The sequence below is a fragment of the Dermacentor variabilis genome, chromosome 2 (assembly GCF_050947875.1).
Source record: "Dermacentor variabilis isolate Ectoservices chromosome 2, ASM5094787v1, whole genome shotgun sequence".
Classification (NCBI taxonomy): Eukaryota; Metazoa; Arthropoda; class Arachnida; order Ixodida; family Ixodidae; genus Dermacentor; species Dermacentor variabilis.
The window spans coordinates 39,940,799-39,967,334 of NC_134569.1; the positions used below are offsets into that span (position 1 = coordinate 39,940,799).

The 26,536-nt window shown below is 45.3% G+C and overlaps 1 protein-coding gene across 1 annotated transcript in view; it reads right to left on the reverse strand.

The window, feature by feature from the left end:
• Positions 1-26,536, reverse strand: part of LOC142571674 (uncharacterized) — a 65,700-nt gene that overhangs the window by 4,576 nt on the left and 34,588 nt on the right. Inside the window, exon 2 of the mRNA XM_075680204.1 lies at positions 7,312-7,425. Coding sequence (XP_075536319.1) covers positions 7,312-7,425 — 114 coding nt within the window. The remainder of the gene's footprint in view (positions 1-7,311; positions 7,426-26,536) is intronic.

The window sequence follows — 26,536 nt, forward strand, 5'->3', positions numbered from 1 at the left end:
GTCGTCCGCGTCTACGGCGTTCGTAGTTGGTACTAAGCTCCACACTTTGGAGGCGTACAGAGCTCTTCTCGCGTACAAGCAAGAGAATGAGGTGGAGGAGGGTGTCATAACTCACGCCACAGTCATAAAACGCGGAAGAGTTCGCAGTTGGAGAACGGGCACGGGGCAAGCAAGGGAGCGGGACCTCTCGACCGCGCGACAGTTGGTCGCGGCCGGCTAAAGGTTGCAGTCGACACATTATGGCACGCATGAGGGTTCTGGCGTCGCGGCTGTTCTGCAGCGATAACAGCGATTCTTCCCGCGATCTCCCGTCTAGCACGGTCGTTTGCCGAGGGCCTCTCCCGGCGTTCATTAAGTCACTAAAGCGTGAGGTGCGATTCGCGGACCCAATGCGCTCATTATCGTCAGCCTTCCGCTCTATTCCCTCCCACGCGCACTCTCGCCTCCAGCCGCCCACCGCGCCTCAAACTCCACCGTTGGAACGCGTTACCTTGTCGCCGTGAATCTGCTGATTCTGTCGGTTATTTTCTGTTCAGTTTCGTTCTATGTGCAGTCAGTCGATCTCTGTGAATTTTGCAGCAAATTATAAACGTGAATTGAGTTTAAAAAAAAATGCTGAAGACGCTTTCTGATGGCTCATATGTCACAGATCCTAGTGATAGTCAAATAAGAGTACATTCGGCTCAGACTTGGCAAGTGCGACCAGTAAGAAATCAAGCGTGCTTTAAAGGCGTCGCACTTATATAGGTGTTGTGTGATCGCACATCCAGGTAAGAGTTCAATCATTATCTTGATTTCTACTGACCTGTAGTCAGTGCGCGACATATAACTAGAGTGTTCCAGAAAACGCTTTCGAAATTCCTCAAAACATAGGGAAGATGCAAAAAAAAAAAAGCGATTTTTCTCGGGATTGTTTTCACTGCAGGGAAGAACATGTTAATATGACTCGAAGTAGAAATTAGACATGTAGTTATGAAAGTTAGTCTAGTTAGGCCGGTTTCGGACGCGTAACAAGTTCATGCTGCTAATATATCTGTAGCGTAATGAATTCCGGCCAATTTCACCCGAAAAATACCAACTAGAGAAGAGTGCAACTATCACGTTCCTAGATGACGCTCATGAGTGGCGTGACTGTTTACGTACATCTCACCGGCGGGCGAACACAAATCGAGTGAGATCATAGCTTGATAAGGACCCTGGCCTCACCAACGCCTACTAGATATAACTGAAAGCCCGCTTGCTTTCTCGCGTGACGTCATGCGTGTCGCTTTTCCTACTACTCCTCTTGAGTAGGCGACGACTCGCCGGCTTGCGAACTTGTCTTTTTGTGATGGTGGCAGGTGGTGCTACCTCATGTGTGTGATGTGTGCACACGATGTTGCGGTGTGACTGCTGTACTGCCTTGTGAAAGGCGAGAGACTCCACCGGTCATGCCATTTGAGAGTAGTATGCAAGGGTGGCTGCGCAAACTACACCAACGAGTTACAGCTACCCGTGTTCTCCTTCCCGAAGGAAGAAAGCCGCCCTCGTAAGTTTTTACTGGCAATACCGTGGAAAGAATACAAGAATACAAAGTGATGAGCTCTAGAGAGGTAGGTGAGGTTAATGATTGGTAACAATATGGGTAATGCATCAATTACCAAAAAAAAAAGAAAGATTGTCCCCCAATCTCCCGCTCGTCAGCTTTACTCGACATTGTTTCTTGCTCCAGTTTCTTAAACAAGGTAAAGAATAATAAATACACACCAACGTTCATGTATTCTTGTATTATGTTCTTGTTTCTTCCTTGTACTTATCAGGCACGTAGATGTACGTAAGTTATTGAAAACAATAAAATGTCGCAGTTTCGCCCAAAAGACGAAGCATCGATTGCGATAGCAAATTAGTCGGTAGCTATACGAAGTAGCGATAGTAGTCTTATCGGCCGTTTAAACTTGGAAACATTCGTTTACTAACTGAATTAACAGGCATGGTGACAGCGCGCACAAGCAAACATATGTACATCGTACTCGATTAGCGCGGATACTCGCTGTCAATACGCTGGCGTGAGCAAGTGCGGCAGCAGCAGCGAGCGAAGTGGCCTCCGGGCGGTCTATCGCTTCAACGCAAGAGCGGCGAGAACACGGCGCACAAATGTATGAGCCGTCTACGGCTCGCGCGACCGATGTGCTAAGTACGCACTTGTTGGCAGAGTCGAAGCCGCCCCACCCCCTCCCTCCCGCGCTGCCTACCCGCTTTCCTCCATATATGGCGCCTATAATTGAGCCGCGATCGTCAGTTTCCCTTGGGCCCAGTCGCGAAATGCACAGTTGCTGCCGGAAAGCAACGCTCCCCCCTCCCTCCTGCATCCCGTCCCCCCACGGCCTTTCGCGCGACGGAAGATGGCACGTGTGCTCTCCGCTTTCTTCCTTTGCGCGCGCCGGATTGAGCCACGATCGTCGGCTTCCCTCACGTACTTCCACTCCACTCGTACATACAGCACACGACGCGCGGTGACGGTGTTATCGCCTTTAGACTTCATACGGGACATCACGGCGACGGCGACAGCAAGCATGTGCCTGGAGTGTCCGTATAATTGCTATCGCAATAAAAATAAAACAGCGTACAGGCTGAACAGAGTGTGTGCATACAGTTCTCGGTGCTCTGATTTTTGGGTGACAGATTGGACATTGGTACAGAAAGGCCAACAACTAGGACTGTCGTTTACTGTGCGTGAAAAGCAAAGAGCTGCAAGAACTTTTTGTTTTTACGCGACCGACGACCGTAAGTAAGGTGTAAGTAAGGAAGGTGCTTGTGTGAAGGATCACTGACTTAGTCAACAAGCGCCATAGATTCACTCGCGCGAAACAATAACAGAATGAAAGAAAAATAACAGATCAGTTAGACATTGTGAGAGAAAACACGAAGTTCCGGAGGCGCTTAACTAAATCGGAGGAAGGGTTTCCGCTATAGTGAGCGCAAAACTTTGACGGTGACGGCCCTGTTCCTTTTTTTAGAGCGCAGCTATTTTTATCTCATCTAAAGTTCGACGAGCAACAAACGCATCAAGTTTGCGCTTAGAACAAACTTGCCGAAGCCTAATATATATGCTAAATCCTAGCTTACTCGAGCTCTCAGCCTCTCTCATGCAAGCTCGTCACCGGCGCGTGGTCCGCCTTGTTTTCGCGGTGAGACCACACTTCCTTCATTCAAGTACTTCAACGCGTGTGGGGGGCTAATTTTAAGCTTACTCTAACGGTGAATTCCTTTTCTAGCGCCACGTTTACAAACGGTCGTGCATATGAGTTGCCCTGACTAGGCGGCGGCCGCAATTTAGTGGGCGCAAATTCATTGCTGAAGTTCTGTTTTTATGCAGTCACAAACACCGCGAGATGTTGCCACATCGTTATTATAGCCACGTGTCTAACTACTGGTGGAAGCTTGGTTCCCCTGAACGTCTGCATGGCGACAGGGAAAGCAGCGGTGTTATCATACTTATGACAGAGAAAACTAAAAAAAAGAAAAAAAGTGAGAAAAAAAAAGAATAGGAGGGCCCCGATCGCTCCAAGACCACTATATTTTCTCGAGACATTAAAATTTATTCTTGTATCTCTCTGGGAAGTACTTGCACAGTCCCTTTGATTATGTTATTTCTTCATGCGCAGTTTAAATATATATTTTATCTCCCTCTTTCTACTGGAGCGAAGGCTTTCAGCACCTGAATTTCAATATTCGCGAGAACATCTCATGGAGCGTAAGCGTGTGCAGTGGCTTACACTTGTCGAGGCGGTAGCCCACTAAGAGCACTTCTGGTAAGAGGTGGCAGCTCACTCGGCTTACTCTGAAAGCAATGCAAAAAAAAAAAAAATAGAAGAAAAGGACGAGATGGGAAAGAAGAAAGTGAGGGGAACTAACACTTCTATTTCTGTTCTCTTTCTGCTGCAAGTTCGGCACGTTTTGAAGACGGAGGGCCCTACATGTCGAGGTGTTAAGCAGAGCGTGTTCTGAGTGATACAGCATATTCGGTCAGGACGAAAGTATGCCGCCGGCTTTCCCTCTGGGCACATGCTAAGTTTTAGCACATGCTAGTTCTGGGTGCACAATTAGCACGTAATAGTTTTAGCACATCTAGCACATGCTAGTTTTAGATGCCGCATTGATTGAAATGTAGGCCTGGGAAAAATGGCAGTCGATCGTTGCATACAACCACAGAAGCAGTTGAAAAGTAGAACTAATAAGGAAAATTGAAATGAAAGTGAACGAGAGGCAGCTGGATTAGAGCCGACATCTTCCGCATTATGCGTGCAGTGCTGTATACCAATGAAGGAGCCGCGACTGCATCCTCCCGTTCACTGCTTAACGTATTTGGGTACGTCTACTAAAGCTATTCACTTGGGTGTGTTAGCCAGCACCACTCACCGTTCTGAGTGGCCTCACTTGAATGTGATCTCAGGAGCAGTAAAAAACTGACCAATAAACAAGCCTCATATGCTACCTTATGACATCACGGCCACAAAAATGGAGGACCTCGCTATATGCAATGGACGAGAAGAATAAGAGAAAACCGAGGGGCTTGGCTTTTTGCTTGTTGAAGCAACCATAGACGCTAACAGACAATGAAGCCAGAGAAAGCGTAGGACAAATTACCTGCTATCTTAAATTTAATTTTGACGTGACACGTGCGAACGGTGATTTAGCGTTGCTCTATACATTGGCCTTATATGTGAACCCAGTTTCATGCGGCTGCGAAACTCTCTTAACACGGTTCGTCCTGGGAATTTTTGACGCCATGAACGTGCCTCACCCATTTAAGTACCTTGAATAGATACTGCAATGCTTGGCTCGCGTAGGCCGCGTAAATGCTTCGTTTATAACATCCAGCTTGATACGTATAGCCTCTTGTAGCATTTCTGGTACGCTGGAGCTACTTTTCAGTCGTGGGTAGTTTATTCTCCGTGGATAGGAATAAAGATGAACAAGTTCTAATTGTTCTTGGTGTGGGACTGTGTTTGGGCATTATACGGTTAATTAGTCCTCTCAACTTTACCGAGAAAAAAAGAAAAACGACTTCAGAACCGAAAAGGGGAGGGAGGGACGTGCTTTTTGTAAGTGCTGTGTATGCTAAATGCAAAGATCGGGCTTCATAGGATCATTTCCCTCTCTAAACAGAAAAATCCGACGACACCTAAGCACTTCTTGTGAGTTGTGAATGTGAAAGGATTATTGTCCAGTTGAACGTCGCTGAGCGGTCCTACGATTTATGAACTCTTCGCGGGCAAGCGAGCGCGTTGAGACGCTTGGCCAACGCCTCCTAGATGGCACTGAAGTCCCTAGATAAGTTTTTGCTTTTTTTTTGAAAGCAGGAAATCTAGGAACTTAAGAAAGCACTGGGTCGGTGCACTTCGATCTGTGACCGTGCTACCCTGCCCGATTGCCATAAAGTAAAACTGGGACGCTTCCCTGTAAGCCGCGGTGATTTTGGCTTCATCACGTTCGTCGGGCTTCGCAATGGAAATTTCGGTCCAAGTAGCATGATGTCATAAAGAAGAGTGCACAAGCCTGCTATCTAGGAGGCGCTGGTGTAGCCCAATCGGTAAGACACTCGGCCTCTGAGCGTGCGGTCGTAGGCTCGAAACTCACTACCGACAACGTTCTTCCTTTCGAAGTTATTGTGTTTTTACACGATAACGCAGGCGAGGGCTTGCGCAGACAAGGAACGTGTGGATAACACAGGCCTCCGAGAGCGGGAGCGAGGGGACGGCGACGACCTCTCCCCTCACGCAACACCTGGCGCGCCAGCGTGGCGGCAGGTGTGCCCTTTCCCCCGCCGTGCTACGTCGAGTCGCTCACGTGACGTGGTGTCGCAGCAAATGGGAACTTAGGTGCCGTTTTACTGCTACGGACGCAGACCTTTTCGCTCAACGAGCCATTCGATGCTTTCGCACCAATGAAGTGGTGACATGCGAAATAGCGTGGGTGGTCGTGGAGAAAGTTTATCGGAGAGTAGCCGAGAATGCACCTTCACTGATAAAATAAAACTGAGAAGAAGAAATAACACAGTAGGAGGGATGGCTCAGTCTCATAACTTCAGATAACACTTCCGTGAAAAGCTTAGACAATTAGGGAAAGAATCCACTTGCGACAAATCAGTTGTCTTCTATGCTCTGTATGAACTCCCGATAGAGCACTTGCGATCCAACTTGTGATATGCCGAAGACCCGCCGTAGTTGCTTAGTGGTTGTGCACTGCTAAGAACGAGGCTGCGGAATCAAATCCCGACCACGGCGGCCGTATTTCGATGGGGGCAAAATGTGAAAACGCCCGTGTACTTAGATTTAGGGGCACGTTAAAAAAACCCCAGGTGGTCCAAATTATTCCGTAGTCCCCCACTACAGCGTGCCTCATAATAAGACCGTGGTTTTGGCACGTAAAACCCCATAATTTAATTAATTTTAGGATGTACCGACTTAGGGACAGCAGGAAAACCGGCGAATGGCTGCCTGTGTGGGGGTCGAGTCGGCAACTTCTATATGTTACTTTCGTATATAGCCGTGCAATTCGCGGTTTATGTATCCCAACTTGCTGTAGAGGGGAGCTATATTGGAACATGAAAGAAAATGCCCGACCTGTTTGTCGCTTTGCCCGGAAACGTGAGAACTGTGGCGGTGGAGGCAAAGAAAGGGAAGTGGCGGAAAAGTACTAGAGAGTGTGCTTGTGAAGTGACATGTACAGCGGCTAGGTAGCAAATATTACTGACAAACGGCTCACGCAAATGTCTCTTAACATAACCTTCTTTAACGCCGAATTGCTTCGAAAAAATGGGGTGTGTTGCACAGCGCCCAAACCGGTTGCTTGGATCTCTGAGGAGAACCGACCGACCGACCGACCGACCGACCGACCGACCGACCGACCGACCGACCGACCGACCGACCGACCGACCGACCGACCGACGGACGGACGGACGGACGGACGGACGGACGGACGGACGGACGGACGGATGGACGGACGGACGGAGATTATTGCTTGATAGATTAGCTGATTTTTTTAGAGATAGACGAGACCTAGACTTCCGAGCTTTCCTAAACAAATGTAGACTGCGAGTGCTTGCTGTAATAGGTAGCTTGAAAATACATATAAATAACTTTTAATAGCTTGTGTAACTTAAATAAAACTGATGTGACACGAAGGGAACGAAATCATCAAATTGAGTAAATCAAATAAAGCATAGCGCTGTGCATAGCAAGGGCTACCCATACCCGCTTTATTAAGTGGCGGCATTTTAGCCACAACTTAAGTAAGCGAACGTAACCGAAAGTAGCACGTTCCACTCACTGATGTCGTCGTGCCAGCGGTAATAACCAGAAGACGGTGGTGTTCCCACCCACTGCAGGCTGTAATCGTCCGCATCTTCGGGTTTCATCTCTGGGTCATTCTGGAGCCACTGATCTGAAAAAAAAAAAAATACATGAACAAAAAGGCGCATAAGTAGACTCTGGGAACTACAGATGGCTAGGGTAATCACGTAAAAGACTGGGTTTCAAAGTATGGAAAACGCGCTCGAGGTAGGTAAACGACTAAGCTTAGTGACGAAATTAGAAAATCTTCAACAGTAGTTCTCTAGTTTAGTTTAATGCTTGTAGATGACTGGGAGGAAATTAAACACACACACACACACACACACACACACACACGCACGCACGCACGCACACGCACGCACGCACGCACGCACGCACGCGCACGCACGCACGCACGCACGCACGCACGCACGCACGCACGCACACACACACACACACGCACGCACGCACGCACGCACGCACGCACGCACGCACGAAAACGCGTGAAACGCCATGAAAACAGTCAGACCATGTGAAAGAGTAATTTTTTTTGGCTTAATGCTAGTTACACTGTGACAAAGGCCCCTGTTCCGCCAACGTTTCTCGTTTCCAATTTTCTCGAAAAGAGCAAAGAGATACGCTCTGGGTTTTCTATACACTTCGGCTACGCATTTTCATTTTCGCTCACTCGGAGGGCACCCCACAGTGATGAATCTTCAGCGGTTGATATTCCCCTAGTCAGAGAAAGTGGAGCTTTCGTTTCATGTTTCCGTCTGTTGTCTGCGACGGGATCAAGCAGTCTGGCGGGGCTTAGTGAGTATATAAGCTTATTCACCGGGGAAAGGAAGAAAGAAAACGTTAAAAGGATACACGCTTTTTTCGAGACAGGGAGGTCGACGCCTTTATTGCTCTCATGTGCAGCGCCAGTCGTCGGCCACTCGTCTGGGAGCTAAAAATTGAAGCAGTCGCCAAAAGGAAACCATCGAGACAGACGGGCTAAGAGGCATGTTTTCGCTTCAAGGACCTGAGCTCAGTCAGGTGAGAAGATCGGTACAAATGTCTCCGGCGAAGATCTGGCCCGCCAATAACTTCTGCTTTAGTAGAGAGACGAAAAACAGCAACAACCAGAATGCAACTACGTACCAGCCACGTCAGGAAACGTCGCCGGACAGGCGTATAAGCTGTAGGACTACAACGGCCACTGAAGGTTCAGAACATCAGCTCCCAGTCCGGAGAGGAGCAGAAGAAATAAACAAAACAGAAGTGCAACCAGACATTGAAGCCTACGTTGATGCTTCAGCCGTTGTTGTAGGCCTCTCTCAATCAGCCACGGATTCGGCGCTCACATTGCAGTGTGGCGCGTAATTAAAAAGAAAGATTAGCCCTCTCGACGTGGACCAGACCAGCTTATCGTGGGTTAGAGAACAGCAAACAATATATTCGAGAAAAAAAACGACGCTACGAGCAACGACTGCAGGACACAGTTCAGACTGTAATAACAAACCTCATAATGGTGGGGCATACCTGGAACGTCTCAGAAAGATGGACTAGCTCTGCACAGGGAAACCATCTACTCCATCTTGGCCGAGCGGATTGCAGAGGGATAATTTGTATCAACATGCTTGAGGGGAAGTTGATGGGGGGCGGTTGCCTGAACTGGCGGGGGGTGGTTGTCTGAACTGGCGACAGCTTTACGAAGAAGAACCGACAGTTCTTGGAAATGGCCTTTCAAGTTTACAGCGCATGACTCACGTTACCACTTTCGCTACCGTGCCGTTATCTTCGATAATGACAGTAGTGCTGAAGTCATCCCCACCGGAACGGGTACTTCTTCACGGAGACAAATTGTGGGTCTCATCTTACGAGTCATTTGATGACGTCGTTTCCCTCCCTGTCGCAGTATTGGCTGCTAGAAGATAACAAAAGTGTGAGACCGTGCAGCAGAACAATTAAGACACTTTTCTGAGGGTGTCGGGACGGCTTATAATTTTATCTTTTTTTGGAGTATCGTCATCCTCGTCATCGTCATCAGCCTACTTTTTTATGTCGACTGCAGGAAGAACGGGTCTGCCAGTGATCTCCAATTACCCATGTCTTGTGCTAGGTGATTCAAACTTGCGCCTGCAGATTTTCTAATTTCATCACCCCGCCTCATTTACTGTCGTCCTCGACCGCGCTTCCCTTTCCTTGGCACCCATTCTGTGGCTCTAATGGTCCCCTGGTTATGTGCTGCATTATATGGTCTGCCCAGCTCGATTTCTATCTTTTAATGTAGACTAGAATATCGGCTATCCCTCTTTGCTCTCTTATCCACACCGCTCTCTTCCTGTCCTTTAACGTTGTGCCTAACATTTTTCGTTCCATCGCTCTTTGCGGGGTACTTGTTCTCGAGCTTTGTTAACCTCGAAGTTGCTATGCCATATGTTAGCGCCGGTAGAATGCAGTGATTGTACACTTTTCTTTTCAACGACTGTGGTAGGCTCCCAGTCGGAATTTGGTAATGCCTACCGAATGCAATCGAACCCAATTTTATTCTCCTGTAAATTTTCTTATCATGATCAGGGTCCCCTGTGAGTAATTGACTTTTATGAACGTACTCCTGCGCAGACTATAGAGACATTAATTGTGATCTTAATTCACAACGGTGATCATTAATTCTTGTTTACTTGTTAGGGTACTAAACATTACATTTGTCTTTTGCACATCAATCTTTAACCCAACTTATACGCTTTCTCGGTAAAGGCCATCAATCATTTGTTGCAATTTATCTCCAGTGTTACTTAGCACGACAATGTCATCTGCAAGCCGAAGGTTGCATATATATATGCCTTGATCCTCGCTCCTAAGCCTTCTCAGTCAAATATCTTTCATTCTTTTTCTAAGCGTGCGCATTTTCATGCTTTGTCGTTTCTTTATTAGGTCCTTTGTTACTCTGGAGAACTTGCCTACTGGTTGCCTTGGTGCCTTACGTCCCTCTTCAATTGCTGCTTCTGAAATCAGCCTAGTTGCGTTTTCATTCATTACCTCTGTATTATCCCCATCTCCCTGTTCTAAAGCTGCATATTTGTTAGCGAGCACCAGCCTGAATTCGTCTGATTTTACCCTTACTCCGTCTAGACCGGCCTATTTCTTCTTGACGAACTTTGGACTTTTTTTTTCTTCAAATTCAGAGCGATTCTAGAGCTCACTAACCTATGATCACTACCTTTTACCATACCTAACACTTACATCCTGCACTTATGAAATATGGCATTTAACAAAAGTTTCATCTACCCTTGACCCCCTCCTGCTCCCACCTACTTCGGTCATATTAAATTCGATAGCATTTATTTCGCTCCTTATATGAGTCTCGTTCTCCTAGATTTCTTCGAGAAAGTAGTGGAGAGTTCTCGCAAAGTTAAGATGAAAAATTACGTTCTCATTTTTATCAGAGTCTAAATGCATCCTGGTATTTATGTTGCGATAGATGCAGTCGCATCAAGTCCTTTTGAAATAATGATCAAGTACGTGCAACTTATTATCGTAAGTTATTATCCAAATTATCTTTGTTCTGCAACCAAGGCACTTGTAATATGCATCGAATATATGCCGCATGCTCTCTGTATAAGTGTTTTATTTTTTTTATTTACAGAAAGAGAAAGTTAAGTGATCGTAAAGTTTCCGGATAACAAAATAGGAAGATAAATGCCTAATTAATTACGGGACTAAGGCGTAATCTCTTGTTTGCGTTTCTTCAAAGAGGAAATTTGATATTTAGTGTTACGGGAAATGAATGAAAAGCCACTTTCAGCTACAAGCTTCCTTCTGGCGTCTCTACTCCTTAGTGCACATAGTTGGCAATGCAGTCGTAATAATTAAAACAAGAATGGAATATAGTGTTTAAAAAAATGCGCGGGCTCATCTCACCTAATGTATTATAAGATCCCCCGTTCCTACTTATCCCAAAGTTCAAAGAAACTTCTTGCCTGATTCATCTTTGCAAACTTAACAATGACGCTGTACAGCAAAGGAAGGACAGTACTGGCACGGAAATCTAGTTTCGCTTTTTCGACTTAAAAGTTACAATGTATCCTCGCTGCACTCTCTGGCGAGGTATTATTATTATTATTATTATTATTATTATTATTATTATTATTATTATTGTTATTATTATTATTATTATTATTATTATTATTATTATTATTATTATTATTATTATTATTATTATTATTATTATTATTATTATTATTATTATTATTATTATTATTATTATTATTATTATTATTATTATTATTATTATTATTATTATTATTATTATACAAGCATTTCTTTTCCTATTCTGTAGATTCTGTACCATTGTGTAAAGCATGTGAGAGCAATGATCTCGATGTACTTTTTGATACAACCTTACACTTCTCTGCTCACACTAAACGCGTTGCAATGCGGGGTATGCGCTCTCTTGGCTTTAGCAGCCTATCGAGGGAATCCAATTCTTCTACACCGTTCCACAAGTTGTTCACAACAATCGGTCTTCCTCAACTCAAATACGCGTCGGTCGTCTGGAATGGCATTTCTAGATCCAACAGTTACGTTATAGATCGGGTCCAGAAACCGTTTTTAAGCATATATCATCACCGCTTTGCTAACACAGACACTGGACCTCGTTTTAACACTGCTGGATTATTGTCACTGCCCTTACTACGCTGCCGACGTAATCGCGCTGACCTTCTGTTCCTTTTCAAACTCCTTTACGGTGTCCTCACCTGCCCCGAACTCCTCAGTTGTACCATGTTTCGTGTTTTGCGCAAGATCACCAGAGAATACAGACCTTTCCATATTCATACCTGTAATCACCAACATTCAACGATCCACAGAATACCGAGTCTTTATAAGGCTTATATTCATTATCTCGATATTTTTCAAAACTCGCTGTTATTGTTATTTTCCGAGCTTTGCGTTGACGGGATAATTTCACACATTGTTCAACAGCCGTTCTCCTTCTTTTTCATTGTATTTACCTTGCGCTTTGTTGTATGTAAACTCATTGTCTCAAAATTGTTCTTTTTATTCATTGTTTCATTGACTTATATACCCACGTAATTCTTTTATTTTTGTTTTTAAGTGTATGTATGTGCCAGTACTCAGACATTAGGGTTGTTCCCGGGCACGCCAAATAAATTATTGATTGATGTCTTGGTTGATTGATTGGTTCATTGATTATTAAACCTTCCCTTTCTTTTGGCGCTGATGGTATCAATCCCGCACTGCTTAAGACGTATGGAAGCATACTTGTTCCTGTCATCATAAGCATCTTCAACACTTCCCAAAAATCTACTACGTTTCATAGCGCATGGAGGTGACACGGTTAGCGCCCGTACACAAATCGGGTGCTTGAAGTGCAGCTACTAACTACCCGCATATATCTGTCCTCTGCGCTGTGCCAAAAGTACTTGAACCTGTGTTGCACTCCGTGATTTCTTTTAGTGCTAAGAACATTTTAATAGATGAACAACACGGCTCTGTTTCAGGGCGCTAAACAACAACGAACTTGGTCACATTTATGACCCATGCTTCCAGTGTGATACATAGTATGGGGGCCGATTAGACGGTCTTTGACCTAAGTAGAGCGTTTGATGTGGTTTGCCATGAGCACCTCATTAAAAAACTCACGCAAATGGACATGCGTTCTTCCATCCCTGCCCTGGTATCTAAATACATAAGCACTAGATCGTGCTTCGTTGGCATTAATGGACAGAGCATCTGTTAGGTATCAGGTCACTAGTCGAATTCCTCAAGGATCAGTTCTTGGCTTTTTTTCTCTTCCTACTACTGAAAGCTGTCAAAGACAGTCAACAGTGTTCATGACTGCATTCAGCTTCAAATTGGTGCAGACACAATAAGCTACTATTAAATACATCCAAAACTATGGCATTAAGTTAGGCGCAGAAAACGTACCTTTTGCAATTTCCATACACCCTTCGGGTTGTTCCACTGCCCAGGGTCGTTGAAATGAAAGATCTTGGTGTTTACTTCGACAAAACGCTAAGCTTCTCTTCACACGCTAAATATGCGAAACAACGTGCCCTTCGTGCTATTGGTATTGTTTGTCGTATATCGCACGACTTCCACTCCCCGGTTGCCTTTCCAAAACTACATTCTACTGTGTGCTTTCCATTACTGGAGTACGCCTCTGTAGTTTGGGGTGGTACGTGCAAATCGAATTCTGACCTCATTGAATGCGTCCAAAATAAATTTGTTTCGCTTTTCAGGCACCGCTTTTGCAGTTATGGTGACCATAGCCCAGCCCTCTCTCTCCATTATAACCTCAACTCACATCTCTAAAATCAAGACGTATTAAATCACACCTTCTGTTTCTCCTATAAGGCGGCCTCTGGCATTATACATATCCCAGAGCTTCTTGCGCATGTACTAATTTCCGTGCCGCAAAAGTATACCGGGGAGTATTCCGCGTTTTCTGCGGGACCTTGTTGCATTGAAGACTGTCCTATGCCTGGGCTCCAAAAAACGTGCAATAAGTATTCTGCCTGCCATAGTTCAGAGTTCATTTTCTATGTTTTGTATATATGTAGATAATCATGTTGCGTGATTAGCTACCTCTTACGCCGCCTCCTCTTTTTCTGTTTCCCTATTTATTTCGCTGTCTCACATTTGTTTTCTCTGTACATATTGCATGTGTCGCGCATTGCTTTTTAAGTGCGCCAGTGCGAAGGCTTGTTAGGTGTTCCTGGGCACTATAATAAACATGTTACTGATTGATTGATTGATTGATTGATTGATTAATTAATTATTGATTGATTGATTGATTGATTGATTGATTGATTGATTGATTGATTGATTGATTGATTGATTGATTGATTGATTGTCATTATAGCTCTAACGCAGCTCTGCTAAGCAGCTGTCTCCTCGATAGGCACTACTTCGTGATCTTCGTGATCTTCTATTGTCTATGCGGTATCTGGAGGTATTTACCAAGGCTCCATGTTAGGTCCGCTTCTTTTCTTAATTTTCAGCAATGACCCTTCCCCAGCAATGCAGAAGTGTTAATTTCTTCTCTCCGCTGACGACATTGCAATATTTAAAGAGGTACCCAGTATTGAGGACTGCCGTGCTCTGCAGTCCGACCTATCCCCATCCTCTGAATGGTGCCAATTAAACGGGTTCGCTATAAATTAATCTCATTACGGAATCTCCTAGTATTATTTTAAAACCCACAATATCGTCTTCGCTTATTCGGTGGGTCGTACAATGCTGACCAGATTTGTTGAAGTAAGCGATCTGGGTGTGCGTTTTGACAGTACGGTAAACTTCTTCGCTCACTCTCAGCGCGTAGCATCAAAACGCCGGCGCACGCTCGGTTCCGTCTGCAGATTTACTTAAGAGGAAGCTTTAGCTCGGGTGCTCCTATCTAAATACATGTAAAAGGAGAATTCATTTTTCTCGGCAACCGCAGCACCAAATTTGACGATGTTTGTTGCATTTAAAAGTAAAACTTAAATTCTAGTGACTGGTGGTTTCCAATTTCTAATTTAGATCGTCAATTTTTATTAAGAATTGGCAAAAATCAAAAATTTGAAAAAAACGAAACTATCAACTTTACAACTCTGTAACTTATCAATGAAACATTATATCACAATTTTGTGAGTTTAATCTAGTAGTACATCTAAAGTTGACGAAATTGATATGTTACACATAAATCCTAAAAAAAAATAGTAATATAGAAATACAGCTTTTGCAAGACCATTGTGCACAACGTAACAAATTCACGTAAGATATAAATTGACATATCGAATTTGTCCGCTTTGAATGTTATAATGGATTCCGTTTACAGAACAGCGATATCTGTTCTTGATGCAGATCTATTTATTTGTAAACATTGTGCTTCCACTTTTTTCGAACTTTCGAATTTTCGAAAATTATATTTACACAATTAAAGCCCTAAATTAAAATTTCGATTCCAACAGCCTCTAGAATTTACCTTTATATCTCAAATGCAAGAAATGTGATTAAAATCCGTCTGGAGGTTATTTCAGAAAAGCGTTTTTGCGCTTTACATGTGTAGGCCGCGTCGGAGTTGGGCCCGAGCTAAATATTCCTCTTAACAAGAAAATCCTGTGCCCTACTTCCGTCCCTCAAACTGTTCACATCTATGGGACATGTTCTCGGATTGTCACTTTCGGAGATATCACTTTCAGTGTGCACTTATCGGCTGGCTGAGTAAAACGGGATGAGCTGATTGGCTGGTTGAGCTCCGCGTCACACGAAAGCGATAATATCGCCGAAAGTGACCGCACGACAATACGTCCCTATATGCCTCCCATTACTTGAATACGCCTCGGTGGCACGGAATGGCACAAGTGATTAAATAGCATTCTGACTAAGCGCGTACAAAAATAGATTTGGAAAATAGAAACGACGAAAAAGATTGTTTCCTCACCTTGGGCACCAACACCTTTTCAAGTTTTAATAAGTGTCCTACAATTCCGTCACTTAGCCGCAGACGTAGCCGTTCCGACGCCCTGTTTTATACAAAATCATTCGTGGAATTATCGCATGTTCGGGTCTATTAACATCTGTTTCACTGTAGTTTTCGCAGGAGACTACCGTAGAATATACACCCTTCCGCTTTCCTGCCTATTTCAGCACACTCGCCTCTCCACAGAATGCAGTTTGTACAACTGTCATTTCTTCCATGTTGACGTCTTTTTTAACGTATTGTCTAATTTCTGTTCCGAGCTCTGCACTTTCTCATGAGTTCCCGTGAAAGTATCCACGTGGCTAGCTTTCTGCTAATTAGCGGCGCATGTAGCCTTGCTGTTGCGCCGAAATTGTTGTTGTTTTTGTTTATTAAATTATGAGATTATGAAATGAGATTATTTTGGAGATTATAAATCAGATTATGAATTATGAGGTTATGAGCTTATGAAATTATGAATACTACGACAAACACCGCAAACACGGAACAGAAGATTAAAGGCCCAGTCACACCGGTGGCTTGAGGAGGTCGGGTGACCGCTGTCAATCGCCGGTCTGAAAGAGCCTTAAGAAAACGGAAGACAACGGTGGCCGTTATTACGCTGTTTGTCGTACCGTGTCATCGTATCAACAACCGTTGTATCAATTAACGGCTAACAACCATTTTTCAGTGACGAAGGAATGCATCAAAAAAAAAAAGAGGCAGAAGCGAAGGATCGCGCGCGGTGGAATAGAACATCACTTAACCTAAGTAGTAGCTTGCTGTACAATATCCTATACAGTGCTATACAATAGTGACCACATTCGCGATCCATCGTCGTCCAGAGAGTGCATAGTCACTGACTGTTAGAAAGACACGAAGTGCCATGACAGCGTGCCTTTGTTTGAGCACGACCAGGGACCAAGAACTTTGACCACGGATAAAGGGCTCCTATCCATCCCGCTCAAGCGGCTGCGCAGGGTCTCCGGCTGCCGCTCGCATAGCGGACTGTCGATGATCAGATGTCTAACAGATGCATCCTCGGTGCGACAGTGGGTGCAAGCAGCGTACAAATCTATTCTTTAATCTTACATTTTAACTTTCTATCTTCTTGCATCAAAGCGTTCCATCTCGCGTCCGTTTTAGCAACAAACTGGCACTTGGCTTCGGCGTGCGCTTTAAAGCCATCCGCAAAGCACGCTTTACAAGATAAACTAACATCGACGGTGCTGTTGTAAATTTGAGAGGTGGAACTATAAAACTCAAAAGACACACACGCACACACAAACACACACACACACACACACACACGCACAAAGACGCACATACGAATATAATGGTTTGACAATAAACAAAATAACATAAGAGAAACGTGTGTATCTTCTATGAATAGCAACGAAATAATTCACGAACAGTAGGTACTATGAGCGAAACGACCGTTAATCTGGGTCTATATAACGCTGTAAAGATAACCGCTGAGAAGTTCTGCGTCGTAATGTGCTTATCTTTCCATGTTAACCATGGAATGTTGCTGTAAGAAAATATGCATTGCAGCAGAACACCGAGTTGATCCATGAGGGAGTAAGAAGGACGCGCAAACGTGACTCTTCCAGTTTCTGGACGAGTTACTAGTGGCGGTTAAAACTACGGTGTAAAGCAGAATCTAAATAAAAGAGGCGATTAAGAAGTCTTCGCCGCATTTTAACGAAATGCATAGCTTTGATGCATTGTTCCGCTTTATGATTTCTTGCCTGCGCAGAGTGAATAGTGTTCGAGCAGGCATGAAAAGAAAAGGATAGAGAGAGGGAGACTGGGATTTATCTTCATGTCGTCCCCTCAAAAAAAAAAATAAATAAATAAAACTGAAAAGAAGAAAACAAAATAATGTAGCTCTTTTTTCAGCCAATCACAAAACTTATCACCCGCGACTGTGAAGCAGCAGCGAAAGCAATGTATCCGATATAAATATATATAAAAAAGGTAGTATCAAGCTTCTTAGTGTTTTATATTAAGCTGTGTGATCAAGGTCGCAATGAAGCTGAAAGTAAGGACCTCTAATTGGACAAAATAAAATAACAAAGAGCTCCATGCGATGCTACCTCTGTAGCAGCGGTCATATAGTGCCGAATAAACGACGCCATTAAAGTATAGAAAGTATACAGAGAACGGAGGAAAGCGAAGCAGTACTCTTACTGCGTAATCCGCATGCGCTTTCGCGGTTCTCTGCAACTTACATGCCGCGGTGAAGCTATGGAATGGCCTGTGTCTGCTCGTACAAAGACGCAGGGAAATAACTGTGTCGCTGAGGCGCGGAAAGAAAATGAATAAAGAAAGTGGTTCGAGCGCCCTTTAATGTAATGGTCTGCGGGAGCCTTCGACCTTGTCTCGGATGTTTCTTTCTTTTTTCATGCCGAGTATTTATTATAATTTTAACACGCAGGGTGTAAAAAGAAAAAAAATATATATAAAAGCTCACCGAAAGAGTCTTGGTATCGAGAACGTCAGTGCAGCCGGAACCACACTAATTGGACACTCGAAACTCAGGAATAAATCGAATGACGTTATTGCATCAATTTACTAGGGAATGCGATGGTGTGGGAGGGGAGAGGCAGCAAAAATCACCGCAATTTCTGATTTCGTCGCAAAAAGAAGAAAGAAAGAGAGAGAGAGAGAGCTGCCGCCGAAAAGACAGCAACAACTGCAGAATTTGCGATAGTCCTGGCGCACTGCAGAAAAAGACGAAGGAAAAAAACAAAACCAAGGTTAGTGGTATGTGCGCAGATGCAGAGGAAGCCGTGGTTTTGCGGTTTTTTCTTGAAGCAACTGAAGTAAAAAGCAGCCCGGGAGCTTCGAGGATTCCAGTAGGTCGCCAGTAATTAGAACGCTTAGCTCGTAGACGTTGAGATTAGGCGGTTAGCTTGTGAAGAGGCGAGCTCATCTATCTGCAGAACGGCACTTAATCCCAGCTTTTTGGCGGGGCAATGAAATACCTAACGTTCGCAGAAAAGGGGACGAAAAAAAAAAGTACGCAGGGTGCTTTACGACGTGCGTGAAGGACGGCTACCAATTTCTCATTTATACAGAAACGTGGTTGCAACGTGATTCGCGTGTTTATCGCCCCTACATGTATCTTATTACTTTTCGCATTTGCGTGATAAGCGGTTCCGGCCGCAGGACATATTCCATATTGCACAAGCCGCGGGGTCCTCTGGTCTGCCTTTTCTCGTCGTCCCGCTGAAGTCGTTTGTCACTGCGGCAAGTATCGAGAAGCGAGAACACGCGCGACAGCGATGATCGAGACGCCCTGCCCGCGGCGGAAGCTCGATTAGAGAACAAGAAGCCGCTTCCTGGGTGGCAGTCGCGGTGCATCATTTATTTTCGCGGGCTTTTCGCGCTTCACCGACGCGCCGCTCCATCTTATCCTAGCAGCCCACGCGCTCGGCGGTGATTCGATGAAGAGGCGCAGTCAAGACCAAAATACATACTGCACAGGCCATCCTTTCGGACTATTTGCCGCAAAGGCACGTTTCGGCCGAGAGATAAGTGACGCCACGTGGAGCGCCTTATTTATCTTTGGCCGCTGATATGTTGCACACGTCACAGAAGCTAGAAGTGACATAGTAATTATCTTTGTTTGATTCCGTTCATGATTGCAGAAGCTGGACCTGACACAATGATAGGTGCTGCTGTGTTCTATTCATTTCAGTTCCCACCACTCACCCTACCGATTTGTTCGCCCTGTCGATGACGTAGGCGGGACGACCCTCGAGTTAACGAGTAATTTAAGGAAAGCCGTAGCTTGCTGTATAGTGTTGCAATATAATCGTCGTAATAGTATTTGAGCCACAGCGTCAGACAAGAAGGAATCAAATTCATGAACTTGCTTTGATTCGAAATCTATTGAAGTCTGGCCAGCACTATGACTATTTTCTCCGGGGCCGTCATTTTCGGTCAAGACACAATTTTGGCTGGCTCACGGTCGCTCCTCAGGTATACATTTACTTTTTTCCCGATACAATACGATGACCAGGATGACTTTTCGTTGGCTGCTACGCAGTGAGAGCTAATAACTGTGATGATCGTGCTGTGAAGGGACTGCACTCTCATGAGTGTACAGTGTGTCAAAACACACATGCAGCCCCTCCGGACAGCGCAGGTTCCTCGTGATCTACGGTTTACCTGTGCGCTCGAATGTTTCCACACTACTCTGCTAATACGTACCGTAGATACTCTGTCGGTTGGCCAAACAGAACAGCCGACAATTCTCGGGTCACATCTCAATCACGCAGCCAAGCATCAGCGTGGCTCCATCACAATGATGTCAACATGTTTCCCCCAACTGCACCACTTTTATTGCCGCGTGCTTTTTATATTTTTTTTTATCCAGGCATATCAACGTCACGGCCTATTTTTGACACAGCTCGCTGGGTACAATTCGGAAGGCACTTACTTAGTCAGATGCATATTTGCAGACAGCCTGAGTCAACAGCGCAATGACACAAGATCTTCGAGCGAACGACGAGGAGACGGCAAACACTTGCTCCTGAATGTTTGCTCCCCGGCTGACGTTCACGTGTCGGCGCGTCCTCTCACTGCACTTGCACAGTGAGGAGAGGCAGGTGCGCAGAGCAGCGAGAAACGTCGAAGGCATGTCATTCTCTAAGTATCGCACAGAATAGCCACTGGTGATACCCGACTACTTACCCTTCTGGGCTGACATTGACTCGTGTGCTTGCTTATCTTTCTCCGGTGACCACTTTTCATCGGCTAACAAATGTTAAACGTTATCGCCCAGCGCAAGACTTGATTTGGAACTTACTAGAATGTTATCGTTGATTCTATCTGTTGTGTATGTTCTCGCCGAACCTTGTGTAATCATATTGCACGCACGACGCGAATTCTGTAGTGGTTTCTGGAAGGCACGCGGGCACCAGCGATCGCCGACTGTGCTCGCCGCTGTCGTTGTGCTTAGAGTGTCACTTGCTTTTGAGGGCACACTTTCGCCCAATAAAAAGTTAGTTTTTCGATTCAGTTTTGCCGCTGTGTTCTTCAACGTCGCTGCAATGTGAGAATATGATATATCGCGTTCGACTCGACGAAAAAATAGCACAAGAACGCCCACTTGAACAGTAGCCTCCTATTGTTTGCTGGCGAGCGTGAAACAAGGCTGGCGAAGAAGAAGCATGTGTCACTTCGCCTACTTGACAGAACTGGGAGATAATTTGAGCACATGATTATTCTAGGGATAAGTCCTGTCTGGTGATGGGCGAAAACGAAAGACGATTCAACAATGAACTAAACTTGTCTCGCGTGCCCAGCAAGCTTGTGGTTGAAATGGCCATTGTCATGGTGCGGCATTTTTTTTTTTTTTGCTGAGTTTGCTGTGTTGGGCTCTTTCAGTGGTGGTTGTGTCTCTCGTACGCCCAAGAAAGCACTACGACAGTTGGAATGAACAACATTGCTTACGGGCGGCAGCGGGAATCGAATATCTGCCACACGGTTTAGGCGTAATTGGAAGCCTCCAACGCTCTGAAATTCGCCAACGCCGACGAATTTCGCAGGGTACAACCGTGGACGCTGATGAGCTTTGACGGTCGCTGAACGATTTTTAAATGATCGTTAGGCACAGGTCGCAGGGAATCACCGACACACCAGTCAGCGCTTCGTCTTCCAAAGATGAAGAAAAACAAGTTTCTCCCTTCGCTAGCATCTTATTTCTCCCTCAGTACTTCTCTCAAAAGCACTTTATCACAGCCCAGTAAGGGCGACAGTGATAAAACACTGAATCACCATTTAGACAAGAACAACAGCGAATGTTTGCTCGCACACTCGGGATAGAAAAAAAAAAAGAAACATCTCAACAGCAGGAGCCCGTATCCAGACACCTCCTCCTATTTCAAGTGCGGCGATAGGACGACGGACACCCCTGAGGCCAAGTGCGTGCGTAGATACGAAACGAAAACAGCGCGTCGTAGATGAACGGTTACACTGCTACGCAGTGACGGCGTCACTGCGAGTCCGACGTCTCGAGGCCGTTGGAAAAACGTTACACTCTCGAGTGCTGGCGATAAGACTTGAAAGTAAGGTGAGAAAGCGCGTGCGTTTCCATTCTTGGGACATTGACGTCAGCGCACTGCCAAAAACAGCAGTGACAATCTTTCAGGGAAAATACATAAGCACCCATACTTCCGCATATTGTACATTTAGCCATTGTACGCAATTTCACGGTTGAATGCAACAGTGCTCAGTGAGTTGGGCCGAGTGGCTTCTGTTTATACGCTGTAGGGAAATAGTGCTTAAGGCCAAATCCCTGCGCGTTGTCTTCTTGACACTCGCACTGCGGCCACTTCTACATCAAATTAAATATTTAAATGTTTAGGCCACGCGGGTGTTAAGGGAATGGATTAAAAGCCATTACAGAAGCTTTATTACATGCGTATACACCCTTCACTTTATTGGCCTTTTACAGGTTTCCAATTTAACGTCCCACATTAACACAGGGGCCTGAAAGACGCCGCAGTGGGGGTTCCGGATTCATTGTGACCACTTCCGCTTTTTCAACGTGCACATAAATCTGAGTGTACGAACGTTTTTGCATTTAGCCCTTATTGAAATGTGGCCGCCGCTGCCGCGAGTTGAAGCTACGACCTCGTACTCAGCAGCAATACAAGGCCGTAGCCATTGAGCGACCGCGGCGGTTCTTTTACAGCTTTTCGGGCACGTAATACAAGAAGCGTCTGCGTACCGAGCTTTCCCACGTGGACAAACGCAACTCAACTACTTCAATTACGGTGTCTCCTCCAGCTTACGCGTATATTTACGGAAAATTGACTAATGCATGCATAGCCATATTGAAAACATGGAAGCTACGTATGGTATGCGTTGAGCAGTACTAATAACAAGACAGTTGCTACGAGTTGCAACTAGCTACTACAGTTCCCAGTTATTTAAATATTTGTTACAACAGGGCTGTTGCAGTTGTGCTTTTAGGTGTTGTTCCACGTAAAAATATATAGCACATCTTATCGCTAATAACCGCATCAATCAACTGGTAATATCGCTTGCAGGTTAACAGGTACAGGATGTGTTTTTCTTGCGACCCCCGAAAGACTAATTGGACAAAAGCTCTGGAGCAACTTATCACAATGTTTTCCTTGCAGTACTTATTCTTAATGTTTTCTTTTTTTGTGTGTGTGGAAAATCAGAAGTGCTTATACTTCATTTCACATTACCTCTGCCAAAAGAAAACAAATACAATTGAACTGATACTCTGCTTTTTTGGCATACACGGAGCCCTTATTTAAGCCCTCGTGCTTACATAGAACGTTCGCTGTAGGCTTTAAATTTGTATGCACGTCGACGTTGTACTCTGCTTTTATTCAAGCCATACATCATAGCGGCTTTTCGTCTGTGCCTCTAATGTCATGCTGCTAACCTGGACTGATTCGAATTTCATTTAATTTAGTACAGCTTCATCGCAGATAATACCGGAGGAGAGAGCTTGACTAAGAAGATTCAGGATTTCAAATATTCAATATTCACGATACAAAGCTCCAATTAAAAAAAAGTGTTTGTCTGTTCCCAGCCAGTCTGCGCAAGTATATTTCTTTCTGCCGTTTTTTGTTCCTGGCCATAAGCCATCACGTGAGGCGAGAATCTACAGTGGGTGGTCAGCAGAACCCCTTGGACATACCCGGCTTCAGTGCCCAGCGCTGTGGGATTGTAGGACCAGGTGATGAAATGGTCTGAAGGGTGCTCCGGCCTTAGCGTTTCAGAGAAAGCGAGACTACATCGAGCCGGTAAATGCAGCGCGAAGAGAGCAGAGATACGGGCAGGGAATGACGGTGCACATATCTCGCAAAAGAAGAGATTTATCGGCTTTAGGGGCCCGTCCCCGCGACCGTTACAAGTGAATCCATCACCCCTACACTGCGGAGGAAGTTCCTGGCGCAAGTATACGGCTCAGCTTGATGACACGTGGTCAGTTCACTGTTCAAAAATAGCCACCACACGCCAAGCCAAGGGTACCTTTGCAGCCTAACGACGTCCTCCCTCTTTTATTCTTCCGTTTCTTATTTTTTTAGTGTGTGCGTATCTTAAGCTTACTTTTCGCTTTTTACCTAACCTTTAACTCTTGGCTCTACGTCGTTTCTGCAGCGTTCTGTGAGGCGGATAAGTACTCATAGACGGCGACGACTTCCTTTTGCGCCGAAGTACCACCATGGTCATCAACGCGACACATTCAAAGGCTCTCTCTCTCTTTCTTGTTTTCTTTTTTCGACTGACGGGCGGCGGACGCGAGAGTTTCTTCTTACGGGAGCAAGCAAGGGAACATGGGATATTTCTGTTCATCGTAGGCTTTCGCGCAAGTATTGTGATCAGATTAGTGTTGAATTCCAATGGCAGATCCAGATCAAGTTTTTCTGCTCTGTATGGAGCAATCCTATTCCAATGGCAGAATGGGAGCGTGAGCTGTGTGTTCCAATGGCAGATTGGGAGCAGCCGCTGATCCCGGATTGCTCCGTGGAGCAAAAATATTTGCTCCGCCGAAATCGGCAGATTTGACCGGAAGTCCTCGTGACGTATTTCCTTCATCCGCCTCTGCTTCCTGTCACGGTCGCCTGTTTCCGGTCGCGGGCAGCTATGGACGACATGGGAAACGTGGGCGCCGCTTCGCGTCGTGCGATTTTGTTCGCGCTCCTAGACAGCTCCGACTCAGACAGTACAATTTCCAAGTCGAGTGATGATTCTTCTGACAGGGACAGTGAAATGGGGGGGTGGGTCGCGCTTCCAAGCGCTTGTTCCTGTCTCTCTTCTAGCGCCCTCTCACTTGATTTTCCTGTACTAAGTGCCCCAGCAGGAGCGCACGAATTCCCTTCGCAGACATGGATGAGAGCGATCTCAGGCGGAGCGACGCGCTCCGTTCGTGATCCGGCCGAGCGCTCGCGATCTACCATTGGAATTCAACATAGGACTTCCACCTGTCTAATGCTTGCGTATTCCGTTTCCTTTTGTTGTCAAACTTTCTACGCGACATCGGCAGAACGGAGAGAAAGTTATGACAGAAATATGAGCTCTAGTATATATTGTTTTCTTACTTGACGGCTGGACTGCGGAACTTTTGTCATGCGCTCGTGTTCCGTGTTCGAGAGAGATAAAAAGGACGCGCGTTCAGAAACACTGGACGAAAAGAGAAAGCGACGATATTATGTGATGTAGTCTTTTACCCAGTGGCATGTTCATTATCCATTCCAACCTCTGTGAATAATCTAATCACACAATTTAGTTCCCGGAAAAAAAATAGCATAGCTACCAAGATCTGGATAGCTTATTTTGTCGTGGTTGCAGCATTCAGTTTTCGGTGGTTTTTAATCATCTAGCACCAAACTATACACTCATTGTTGCGCCTATGTCGTGAAGCTTTTCGTCTTTAAATTAGCTCCAGTATACTTTTTTATACGTGCTCACTCCGGAAAAAGAAGCTCGCTCGCTCGCTCGCTCACTCACTCACTCACTCACTCACTCACTCACTCACTCACTCACTCACTCACTCACTCACTCACTCACTCACTCACTCACTCACTCACTCACTCACTCACTCACTCACTCACTCACTCAATCTCTCACTCACTCACTCACTCACTCACTCACTCACTCACTCACTCATTCACTCACTCACTCACTCACTCACTCACTCACTCACTCACTCACTCACTCACTCACTCACTCACTCACTCACTCACTCACTCACTCACTCACTCACTCACTCACTCACTCACTCACTCAACGACTTGCATTGCTTGACTGCACTTCACACAACATCATAAGAGCCCAGGAACCAGCACTTCGCTTGGGAGTACACTCTGCGCACAAATTTTTCCTGTTCGAGCGCAGCGTGGGGCAGGTGTGTCCGACCACGTAATTAAAGCGTTGTCGAGAGCTTCTGAAGTCTGCATCCGCTACGGAACACGCTGCATTTCAGCGCCGCCTAATTAGGCTTGCAGACAGGCGACGGAGCTTCTAGCGCAGCATTAATTAACCTGGCGCTCGACAGGTGCAAGTTGCAACGAGGTTGCTGAGAGGGCGTGATTTTGCGTTGGCCAACCAGGCATTCGCATGTCGCGGTTCATACTTTTTCGCTCGACGACTCCGCCTTTTTTCTTTTTTTTTTCTTCTCTTCATCTCTTGATAGGCAAGAGTTCAGAGTGTCTGAACAAGAGTCGGTGCAAGTGTCGCTTTGGAACAATCATACGTATAAGAAACATAGCAAGATTCTTGAAGTACAAAGATCTGCCAGAAATCTGTAGCGTATACTTTGTTTTAGTTGTCTGCGCTCTCCTCGAGGGGAGTGAATTGGCGCGTAGTGCTTCTCGTCTAGATGCCCTTCGTGACGTCATTGCAATGCTCCTTTCTCTTATTACCTTTCTTTTGCGTTTTTGTTACTCTCACAGCAGCCGAAGTTCACAACATTCGAACTTTTCCACAGTATACTGTTTGAAACTGAGCGGTCAGTTTAGTGCTTTATGTTGATGTAGTCTAACCCGAATCACTTCAATTGTATTTCTCAACAACACATTTTATGGCCAACTTATTTTCAAGTCTTCTGAGCATTCTTTTTTTTCCCGATCGTTGAAGTTTACCGATTTCATTATTGTCTGCTTAACTACATAGTCATTGAAGAGCCAATACTGGAAGTAACGCAGACAGGCTGAAGTGAGCTTGCGTACCAGTGTTCTGTGGGTTCAGTGGAATCATGCTATGGCGCTTTGCT